An 11737-nucleotide genomic window follows, 5' to 3' on the forward strand; every position below is an offset into this window, starting at 1 on the left:
AAAGAAAGAAAAAAAAAGAAAAGAAAAAAGAAAGAAAAAAAAAAAAAGAAAAAAAAAAAAGGGGAGAGGGAGGAAAAGGAAAAAAAAAGACAAGTGCCATCTGAGCGCTGTAAAAATGTCTGGCCATTTACAAAGACTAGGTCACAGAGAGAGAGAGAGAGAGAGAGAGAGAGAGAGAAGAGAGAATATAGAAAGAAAAGAAAGGAGATTAAAAGACCTGGTTTATCCCCTCTCAATCCTCACCCAGTGTAACCCAACTCTTAGTTCCTTTTCAATATCAAATTGATGTCTTTTCTGGACCCTCCCCAGAGCCTAACTAAGGTGAGGTGATCAGGTCTTTGTAAGAGGGCAGAAAAGTTTAGAGGGCTCTGATGGCACTTGTCTTTCAGCACTTAAACCAATAGAGTTCAGCACTTACTGAACAAATATCAATAGTTAAAATAGGAAAGGATGAGGTGAGCAACTAGATGTTGATGAATTTCCTCCCTCCTCTAGCAAACCAGAGGAGCTCTTCCCTTCCAGGCCCCACCACTCCACCCATATAGCCATCTCATTGATAGTGTTTGAGTACATGCTTCATGCTATTTGCTAGTTATCTGGGGGAAGGAGGAAGGAGGAGGGGAGAGCACAATTCGTTTTCCCCTTTGCAAAAGCTCCACTTCTTCCCCAGGTTCAAATGAGTCACAGCTGTACACCCTCCACCCCCTTCACCACCACCAACCACTCTACCCTCTCTCCTCCACTCACCACAAAACACTTAGACAATGTAGAGTGTCTCCTGTACAGTAACAGGCACGCACAATTTTGTCCAACCAGTTGTATTCCTCACAAATGGGCCCACAAGTCTGTGCCCACCCACTGCCCTGTGCAAGGTGGCATGGATGCAACCCAGAAAGACATTTGATTTAGTTAAACATGGTCCTTCAGTAGCCCCCATCCATGCCATAAATTTGTCAATAGTGAGCCTGTGCATGGTTCTTTCTATGCTCTAAGGCAGATTTCCTCTCTGGAGGTCCCTCAGGGAGCAAGATTAGGGCAGAATCCTGCCCCCAACTCAGCCCCTGGCCACTGCCACCATCTTGAACCACAAGCCCCAGCTGTCTAGCCTGGGGTTTTTCCCATCAGTCTTCAGGATGGGGTTTACCATTCTCTCCCAACAGGAAATGAAACCTTGGCCTTTTTCAAGCCTCCAGGAAGGGCTAATTTCAGCACTGAGTTGCTTAAGGGGATCTGCTTCCCACCAACATCTGGGATTTTGGAGCTCAGATTCAGGGAAACCTCGTGGGTGGGTGGAGGGAGACAAAGATGATAATGACAACCGCCACCACAACACGATGATGGTGGAAATAACACCATTTTGTGGTACTTTAAAATGTGCAGATTACTACACACACACACACACATATGCATGCTCCATTGCACACACAATACATATATACACACACAAGCACACAACACACCTACATGCATCACACACACGCGTCCACATACACACATGCATATTATCATGTGCACACACATCGACGTGCCTACATCTATGTACACACGTGTATGCGGAGATATGCACATGCATATGTACATGCACACACATACACTGTGCACACATGCACATACTTGTGCGTACATGCATGTATATATGCACACATAGACACATGTGTAGAGCAGTGCCCAGTGCATGTATGCAATACATCTGCACGTGTGTATGTGCACAGGCATGTGTGCAAACATGCCTGTGAACACATATACATGTGCATGCTTATATGTGCATACATATACCACTGTACGTGCATATGCATGTGTACATGTACATGCACATATGCATGAACACATACATATACGCACATAAAATTTCATTTGCTATTTACAACAACCCTGAAGGTAGGTGCTACTATTAGCTTCGTTTTATAGATTAGGAGCCTGAGATTGAAAGAGATTATACACAGACGGGTGACCGTGTGCTCAGGGTCACACAGCCAGTAAGTGCTTGAAACAGGATTTGAACTCAAGTCTCCCTGACTCCTAGTCAGCTCTATGATTGCAGTGACAATAGAGGTCAGGTCTGACCCCCCAGATCGTGCTCAAATCTTGATGGTGCAAAGTAGATGTGAATCCCTGACATTAGGCCCATAACCCCTTAGCTTTCCTCCCCATGGGGGCCATGTCTACAAGGAGGCTGAAGCCAGGATGTGGCCTGAAAATAGCCCTCTCTATCCCCCTGAGGGGTTACCCTACGCATATAAGTGCAGAGATGGATTTTCCAGGCTCTCCCAAGTCTGAAGTCAGGGTACATATTGGTTGGGCATCTATATTCTTAAGGAGAGCTCAATTGGGAGGTCAATCCTGGAAATGCAATCAATGAACATTCCTTAAGTGCTGTGGTGCCGGGCTCTGGGCTAGGTTCTGGGGATACAAAAGCACAAAAGAGACAGTCTCTGAGCTCAGGGATCTTGCAGTCTACCAGGAGAGCCACACATACATATAGAAGTATATGCATGATATACACAAAACACAAGGGCAGCTGGGCATTGCCCTTAGGTCTTTGTCAGGCATCTCTTTGTGGGATGGTATTCTGGGTCCCATAACCTGTTGCAGAAGGAGGGTGGGAAATTTTAACTAGCAAACCAATAAAGGGCTGCTACCAAGGAAGAAGGTCTCTCCATATTTTAAAAACCTCAGAAAAGAGTCCCCAGGAGAGCATCTAGTCATTTGCCTGATAGCCTGGAGAAAAGGTCAGGGAGGAAGAACAGTAACCTCCAGCCTCTGATTCTGTGTTGGCTTCAAACCCAAGGCAGGTCGGCAGTCCAGCAGAGACCTATCAATTCCTGAATTAGCTGAGACTTCAGGGTTGGAGCTGTCCAGCCTTCATGTGTAAGAGTGATCATGAGTGGTAACTGTCACTTTCCACATGGGTTGGAGGCAGTATGGTACTGGATTTGGAGTCAAAAGACCTAAGCTGGAATCCCACTCTGCCACCAGTGTCACTTGTGTGACCTAGAATAACTCAGTCTGTTTCTATGAACCTCAGTTTCCTCATTTGTAAAATGAGGAGATTGCATTAGATGGCTACTGAGAGTCCATTCTGGGTGTATGATCCCATGAACTATGATTATTCTGTCTGAAAATGTTTGGCACCTCTTTCCCAGGCTCCTGGCTTAGAGGCTAAGGAGTAGTCCTTACTTTTCATGAAGATAAAGAAGGATCTTCATGAAATCAGTGTCTGTCTGGCTTCTGTTGGGTAGAATACAAACTTGTGAGGTAGGTAGAGCCCTCTTCCACACTAACCAGATTTCTTGTTGCCTTCTAGACTTTCCTGCCCCTGAAGTGGATGGCTCCAGAGAGCATCTTCAACAGCCTGTACACCACCCTGAGCGATGTGTGGTCCTTTGGCATCCTTCTGTGGGAGATCTTCACCCTGGGTATGGGATCTGCCTACCCATCATTTCCCCTGAAACGTCCCCTGTGACTTTTCCTTTGCCATGCCCCTACCAAAATGGCAAGGGACCCTGCCTTTGACTCTAGCCTTGGTCCTCCCTGACAGGAGGGGTATCTGACCTTTTTCCAGAGAAAGGGACCGCCCTGAGCTTCCTCATCGCCATCTCCTGTTCCCCAGTGTATACTTCTCTCCATATCTCTACCCTCCCCCCACTTGCTGAAGGGGACACATTCATCCAGGATATTAGGGGAGGGACATCCAGAATTATGAGGCAGGATTTCTCCTAACCTGCTCCACAGAAGAAAGTACCTTCTACTCCGTTAACCTGAAGAAGTGAAGGTTCTGAGGGGACATGACTCTGGTTTTCTAATACCTAAAGAGCTGTCATGCGGAAGAGATTAGATTTGCTGGTAGTAACCCCCAGAAGGGAGAATGAGAACCAGTGGGAGGAAGTCCCAGCGAGGTGATTTCCCAGGGTAAAGGAGAACTTCCTAACTGATCAGTAATGGAGCGGGTTATCTCCTTAAATATTAAACTATCCAGCACTAGAAATACTCAAGCAAAGACAGACATTGTAGAGGGCATTCCAGTATCAGATTGTAGATTGGACTAGATGCCCATCTACTCTATTATTCTGTAATTTCTAATTGTCCTGGAATGTACTGCTTGTGTGACCCTGTCAAATCACTTAATCTCTCTGGGTCTCAGTTTTTCCATCTGCAAAATAAAGGGTTCTTTATTTACCTATGTTCTAGGTAATTACTAAGGTTCTTTACAATTCTCAGTTCTATGCAACTATATTACCTCTCAGGTATTTAAACATACTTTAATTTAAATTTAAACATTTATCTCTCAGGTAAATAAACATATTTACCTATGTTCTAGGTAATCACTAAGGTTCTTTACAATTCTCAGTTCTATGCAACTAGATTACCTCTCAGGTATTTCCCAGCTCTGATTCTTTACAAATCTATGATTCTGTGCTTCTTTGTGTCCCTGGCAGGTGGCACCCCTTACCCAGAATTGCCCATGAATGAACAGTTCTACAATGCCATCAAGCGTGGCTACCGCATGGCCAAGCCCACCCATGCCTCAGAAGAGATGTGAGTGTGACCTAAGGAACCTAGGGCCCTGAACTCCCTGCCTCCACCCTTTTTTTTTTTTTTTGCTTTTTGGAGGGCAATTGGGGTTAAGTAATTTATCCAAGGTTACATGGCTAGTTTGTGTGTATGTGTGTGTGTGTGTGTGTGTGTGTGTGTGTGTGTGTGTTAAGTGTCTGAGGCTGGAACAGAACTCGGGTCCTCCCGACTCTGGGGCCAGCACTTTACTCATTGCGCCACCTAGCTGCCCCCAAAGCCTCTCTTCTCTCTTTTTTTTTTTTGGAGGGGCATTTTGGGGTTAAATGACTTGCCCAAGGTCACAAGGCTAGTTTTTGTGTTAAGTGTCTGAGGTCGAATTTGAACCCGGGTCCTCCTGACTCCAAGGCTGGTGCTTTATTCACTGCACCACCTAGCTGCCCCTCTCCTCCACCCCTTTCTAACCCTACTTTTTGATCCAAGGGGAGATGCAGATTCAAGCTCCTTTCTTTCCCTCTCAGCTATGAAATCATGCAGAAGTGTTGGGAGGAGAAATTCGAAATTCGACCCTCCTTCTCTCAGCTGGTCATTCTGATGGAGGGCCTCCTCGGTGAGGGCTACAAGAAGGTAAATTATGGCCAGTGGCCTTGTCACTCATTCTTTCAGAAGAGGGATAGAGCACTTTCAGCTTGAGGTAGGGATGTGGAGAAGGGAAACCAGGGAAGGTTAACTGGAAGAGGGTGATCTCATGCTCAAATTGGGCTTTATAACTTTATATAAAGATATACAAAGTTGGGAGGAGGTTCAGACTTACTTTTGCCCTGAGTTCCTAAAGTCCCTATCACAGAGACCATCAAATCTGACTCTTGAACTAAATGTTATCACCTCCTCTCCATTGTACCATCCGGTCAGTATTCATTAAACTGCCATCTATGTGTAAGGCAATATTCTGGACATCAATGATATGAAGACTAAAAACAAAACCATCTCTGCCCTCAAGGAAATTAGTAGGGGATGAAATATGAGCTTATGAAGCACAAGGCAATTTGAGAAGAGAAAGAACATTAACAGCTGGGAGGGCCACAGAGTCTGGCATATAGTAGGCACTTAATAAATGTTCATTGGATTGAATTATTTTATTGGATTGGGAAGGCTTTGGGAGGTGGCATTAGAGCTGAACCAAGTAGAGAAAAAGTCAAGAACTGTGAGAAGTAAGGTTGAAGAGAGAGTGAATATGTTTGAGGCAGGGAGGATAGCTTGGGGAGAGATGGAAAGAGACCATGAGCCAATTGGATTGGAGTGTAAGAGAATAATGGAGGCAGGCAGGGAAATAGCCTGGGAAGGCAGTCAGGAAACAGACTGTGGCTTCAGCCCTGTCCTGTGCAGGCTGGGGAGTCGGGGAGCAGCTCCTAGGCTCCTGTGCCCTCTCATTGTGAGCTGCACCTGGCTTCACTGCTCGCTCACCCCTCCCTACTTGTATCATTGCCTAAGACAGCCTCCTCCACTCTGCACCCCCAAATACACCATAGCCTGATACCCTATGGTTGCCAGAAAGTCTGGCTTAGCCTTGAGAACTTACAGATTCACTTCCCCTCCCAAGATCTCTCTTTCCTCCTCTGTGAAAGAAGAGTTACATTAGAGTTTATAGATAGAGGTCCATTCAGCTTTGATATTCTGTGTCTCTAGAAAAGAGTTGAGAGAATCTGACTTTTTCCCTTGAATCTGAGTGGTTGTATAGATGGAGGCAAAATGGGTGTGAGATCCAGTTTTCAGCACAGTGGGGAAGCAGCCTGGACCAGGCCAATCCCTTTAACAAGGCTGAAGGATTAATGAAGAGACCCCCCCCAACTTTTGCTTTCATTTCATAGAGCAAGAGGCCCCCCCATAGTGGAGGCAGGAATGTAAGTCGTACGTCCCCAACTGTGGCTATTTTGGAGACCCTAATTTCACTGAGTACTGGGTAGGATATGGCTGGACTCTCATTTGTGCCTTCCCTCTCCCTGAAATCAAATAAAATGAGACAGGTGAGAAGCAGAGATAATGTGAAATGCAATTATTAGAATCACAGTCATAGAATGTTGAGGCTACAAAGGGTCTCAGAGCATAGTTTGTTGGAACTCCAGACACTACTGTCCCACTCACCTTGCACCATATTTCCCTGTGGGAGCAGAAGTACCAGCAAGTAGACGAAGAATTTCTGAGGAGCGATCACCCAGCCATTCTGCGTACCCGAGCCCAGCTCCCTACATTTGGTGGCCCACGGGGACCCCTGGATACCAGCTCTGTCCTCTATACAGCTGTGCAGCAGAATGAGGGGGACAATGACTACATCATCCCCCTGCCGGACCCTAAGCCTGAAGGACCCGATGCGGCCCCCCTGGAGAGCTCCCACAGCCTTGCCAGGTAAGCTGAGTACTCCTTAGCAGCCAATTGTCTCCAGAGAGGAAGTTCTAGCCTGGCTGTACTGTGTCCATTGAGCTTCTGCTATGATCAGAGTCCTGTCTAGGCAGAGGAAGGGGATACAAAGAAAATATAGTGGGGACCAGGAAGAAACAGATACCAGATAGCAAATCACACTGGTTTTCAAATCTCATTCCCAACCATATGATCCTTTTTTTTTTAATAAGTTAATTTATTTTTAGTTTTCAACATTCACTTCCATAAGTTTTAAATTTTCTCCCCTTCCTCAAGACGGCATTCAATCTGATATAGGCTCTACACATACATTTCTATTAAACATATTTTTCACGTTAGTCATCTTGCATAGAAGAATTAGAACGAATGGGAGGAACCATGAGAAAGAAAAAACAAAACAAAACAAAATAGTCTGCTTTGATCTGCATTCAGACTCCATATTTCTTTCTCTGAATGTGGATGGCATTTTCCATCATGTGTCTTTTGGAATTGTTTTAGGGCCTTGTAAATGAGAAGAGCTAAGTCTATCAAAGTCAGTCATCGCACACTGTGACTGTTACTGTGTACAATGTTCTCTCGGTTCTGCTCACTTCACTCAGCATCAGTTCATATAAGTCTTTCCAGGTTTTTCTAAAGTCCACCTGTTCACATATGATCCTTTTTTATGCTCTAGAATGACAAAAGCTTGTCTAGATAATGGTTCCTATGAAAAGGACCTGGGTTTCCTAGGGACCTCAAACTGAGTATGAGACACTTAGGGGAACATAGCACCCCCAAAGAGCTACCTGAAGAGAAGCAAAGGGTCCCAAATAAAAGTATGATCATCCTGCAGTCCCCTTATTGGATCTTATTGGATCCCATCTGGAATATCATTGTGTTTTAGGAAGAATATTGACAGGTGGGAGCATTTCTGGGGAAGGCAAGTCCATAGCCACCATACTTTCCCCGCACTGGTCCCTTACTAGCCTGGCTTTCCTTCTAGCTCTACCCTGAATGAAGCCAACACATCATCCACCATCTCCTGTGATAGCCCCCTGGAGCTGCAGGAGGAACTAGAACCCAAGCCAGAGGAGCCAGAGCCGGAGTCGCAGCTGGAGCCAGAACCAGAACCCAGGCCGGGCCTGGGTCACCAGGAGGTGGAGGACAGCTTCCTGTAGCTGGGCTTACCCAGGAGAAGAGCAGGCACCCCACCCCTGCCTCTGCTCTGTGGACTCTCTACTTCTCCTTCCCAGATGAATGCTGGCCTCCCCTATGGGTGAAGAGGGGAGGTGATGTCCAGCCCTTTTCATTATGGGATAGAAGACTTCTAGCCCAAATGTGGCAGGGACTTGTCTGCCTCAATAAGGAGCTCCCTGGGCTCTTTCCCAGACAAGAGTCTTCCCTTGGGAAGAGGTTAAGGCAAAGGGCATTTTTCAGAGACTTCGGCATTGAATATGGCTGCCTGATCCCCTGACCCTTCCTATTTCGACCAACCCCAGTCTCTGCCTGAGACAGGGATTTCCTGGGCAAATTAGGGGATTTTTAATCCTGTTGAGGGAACAGGGGAGGGGCATTGGTGAACACTACTCAGTGCTTAGACTATAGAGGAAGGTGTGGGCATCCACAGGCAGAGGAGTACATTTCTCCAGACCACACCCGCTTCTGGTTTGCAGACTTATCCAAGAGTGGATAATGGATAAGGCATGGTGGCCATGCCTTGACCAGGCTCTTAACGACTGTGCCTTCTGCCTGAGTCACTCAGTGGCTGAGGTCTCTGCCCAAATTGGGACTGTCTGCCTCTTGGGGAGAAGAAAATTGTGGGCAGGGAAGAGAAGGGTCCCTCCATACTTTGCCCCTGGGGGAAGAGAGAGGGGCAAAGGATGTGGAATCCTAGTGTGAACATGCTGTGTGCTCCCCTGCTCGGCTCCCATGGATTAGGTCGTCTCCAGGATCTCACCTTTCCCAGAGACTTGGTTGTATAGGCACCCACAGAAGTCTCTTCTTCCTGGAAGAGAAGAAAGGTACATAAGAAATATACAATCAGCCTTGAACTTCTTCCCTCAAGTCCTTCTGCCCCCACGCCAGCTGGACTGGCTGCTACCTTTGTATTTTTCCTTTGACATTTGACTGAGGGTCTGTAGAGGGGGGCTGTTCTCCCCCTCTTTGGGCTTCTATTATTTCCCCTGGTGACCCTTGTCCATCCCTACCCAACCCTAGCCCTCCACCATCATCATAGGGTGGTAAGCCAAAGCAGGACTGATGGGTGAAAGTTTCAGGAAAGAAGATCTGAGTTCAATCCAAGGAAGAACTTAATGATCAGAGCAGTCCCACAACGGGGGGGAAGTCCTTATCTCCTGATCACTAGGGACAGTTGGGGATAGACTAGAAGACCTTCTGACAGAAAAGTCGTAAGGAGGATCCCAGCAGGGGATTAGAGGTTGGACTAGGTGATTTCTGAAGTCCCCACCAACTCTCGGATTTGAAAATTCCCTCTAGTAGGTCACTGAACTAAGGCGTCCTTAGCAGAGCCAAGTTGGTGATGAGCCAAGCTCTCATGCTTACTGCGTGGTTTACCTTGGGCAGGTCATTTGGCTCCTAGTGCCTCAGTTTCCTGCACTGTAAAATTAGGGATGGCTTCTGAGGACTGTTCCAGCTCTCATGCAAGATGATTCTGGATGATCCCCCTACACATGTCTATCCCATGTTCTTGGACAGAGGTAGAACCTCCCATACAATGAGGTGGCCCCTGTTCACCTGCCTCTCCAAGTAACTGGATGATGTCCTCAAATGCCTCCATCTGCTCACAGGGAATAGAGTCTACATTTGGGGCTGAAGTTAGGAACTACCTCCTATGTGGTTTTTTCCTAGCATCCCACGCCTTCCTTTAGCCACCCAGAGCAGACTCTGGTTTCCCCATTTCTCAGACCAGTTGGGAGTCTGAGCTTGGAAAGTCTCAACACCATGCAAACAAAAGGTAGGGGACTTCCCCTCCACCTGACCCTTCTGAGGGCATTGACAGATGGTCACATGCTCTTTCCTATGCCCAGGATGGTTTAGCTTCATCCAGGTTCATGTGGAAGGAGAGGATGTAACATGAACCAGGACTTAGGGGCTGGGAGAACCCATGATTTTGCCTGCTTCCCAGCCTCCTGGAGTCTACTCTTGGGCAAGCCTACTAGCTGTCCTCTCCTGGTTAAGGCTTTTCTTGGGACTGGAAAGTTCATGTGTATGCTAAGAAGTGTATTTCAAGATCATCTGAGTATCCTGTCCTGGGCTCTTTCCTCCTCTCCTCCATTAACCTGTTCAGTAGAGGAGGGTTGTGTGTTAGGGCCTGAAGGGAACCTGCTTTGTCCATTGTTTGAATTTTAATCCATGAGCACAGAGGCAAGGATCAATTGGCCCATTTCCTTTCCCCGACCAACCCTGTACACACATAGTGTAGTGGAAATGCTTGGAAAAGTGGGTTTGGGTTTCCTTGGTCCTCATGGATAATGGTGAAAGATCTGACTGTGAGACAACCCAGAGGGCTCAGCCTGTTGGGCAGTGACTGGACCACTGAGCTCAGAATTGGGTCCAGCTCTGCCTGGCCTGGACTCCCAGTAAACTCTATTTCCTACCCCCTCAGCTCTCCAGTGCCCCTCTTGTCCCCATTCCCACTTATGCTAAACCTAGACCAAGAGGACTTTTAAAGTCAGAGTTTCCCTAATAGAGGATGGATCCCCACTGACTAGACTGGAGGCAGGGGCCTGACCCAGCTAAGGCACAACAGTTGCCCTCCTGGTGTGGATTAGACAGTGGTTTGGGAATAGGGGCAGGGACAGGACAGGTGAGCAGGATGTAGGTAGCTGATGTGGCTGGGTATGCCAGCACATGGGCATATACACATAGGAGTTCCCCTCCCTCCTCCTCCTTCCAGGCTCCCTCCACCCAAACCAGTCTTCCAAAGGAGCCCCTAGAGATGCTTGGACAGGGACTAGCCCTGAGCAAATCCACTCTGAGATTCCCAGTTCTATACCTGAGCCTCTGGAGGGAAGCCGGACTCCTTGCCAGCCTGTATTTAAGACACGGAAGGAGTCATGGGTGGGAGGGAAGGGAATTGGAGGACACTAAGGTACCAAAGATACCATCACTGCTAGCTTACAGGTGTATACTTAAGACTCACAATAACTCACATTTAAACAACTGACATACTATTTTTTACACACTCAACTTTACATATCTGTATATGTTTTTTGTTTCTGTTTTTTTTTTAAGGGAAAGGTTTTAATATTAAACGTGGTGCTTCGGATCCTTTGACTTTTCTCTTTCTTGTCGTGCCCTGCCCTGAAAGTTGTTATGGCATCTGTGGAAGGAGAAGGATAGAGAAGTGAAGGAAGAAGCATTAGGGCCTATGCTAAGCATTTATAAATATTACCTCATTTGAGGTAATTTACATTTACATTTACAACCCTGGGAAGTAGGTGCTATTACTCTTCCCATTAACAGCCGAGGAAACTGAGGCAGACAGAGGTTGTGACTTGCCTAGAGTCACATAACTAGTAAATATATTGAGGCAGGATTTGAACTCAGGTCTTCCTAACTCCAGGCCCAACATTCTGTCCACTGCCCTATCCAGTAAGCCACCTAGCTTTCAGGAATGTTGCCTCCTGAGGACACAGTAACATCTCCAAAGCACTGTATACACTAAGTCCTCCAGGAGACAGACCAAACTGCTTCTCCATCAGAGCCCTTTGGACCTCACTTTCCCTGAGCATTGACTGACTGACTCGCTATCAGTCATCAGCTCCTCTCTGGACTCTACCAGTACTGGGCAAGAAGACTGAAGAACTGAGTT

The 11737-nt window shown here is 46.8% G+C and overlaps 1 protein-coding gene across 1 annotated transcript in view; it reads left to right on the forward strand.

Annotated features, from left to right (window-relative positions):
- The window catches only part of PDGFRB (platelet derived growth factor receptor beta), a 48858-nt gene extending 37667 nt beyond the window's left edge, over positions 1-11191 (forward strand). Inside the window, exons 15-20 of the mRNA XM_069102730.1 lie at positions 2139-2271; positions 3305-3416; positions 4437-4536; positions 5031-5136; positions 6680-6912; positions 7907-11191. Coding sequence (XP_068958831.1) covers positions 2139-2271; positions 3305-3416; positions 4437-4536; positions 5031-5136; positions 6680-6912; positions 7907-8081 — 859 coding nt within the window. The 3' untranslated portion in view covers positions 8082-11191. The remainder of the gene's footprint in view (positions 1-2138; positions 2272-3304; positions 3417-4436; positions 4537-5030; positions 5137-6679; positions 6913-7906) is intronic.
- Positions 11192-11737: the final 546 nt, after the last annotated feature.

This window comes from Petaurus breviceps, unplaced genomic scaffold (genome assembly GCF_028583685.1).
Source record: "Petaurus breviceps papuanus isolate PSGF00001 unplaced genomic scaffold, PetGlider_PUasm1.0 551, whole genome shotgun sequence".
In the NCBI taxonomy this organism is placed as follows: Eukaryota; Metazoa; Chordata; class Mammalia; order Diprotodontia; family Petauridae; genus Petaurus; species Petaurus breviceps.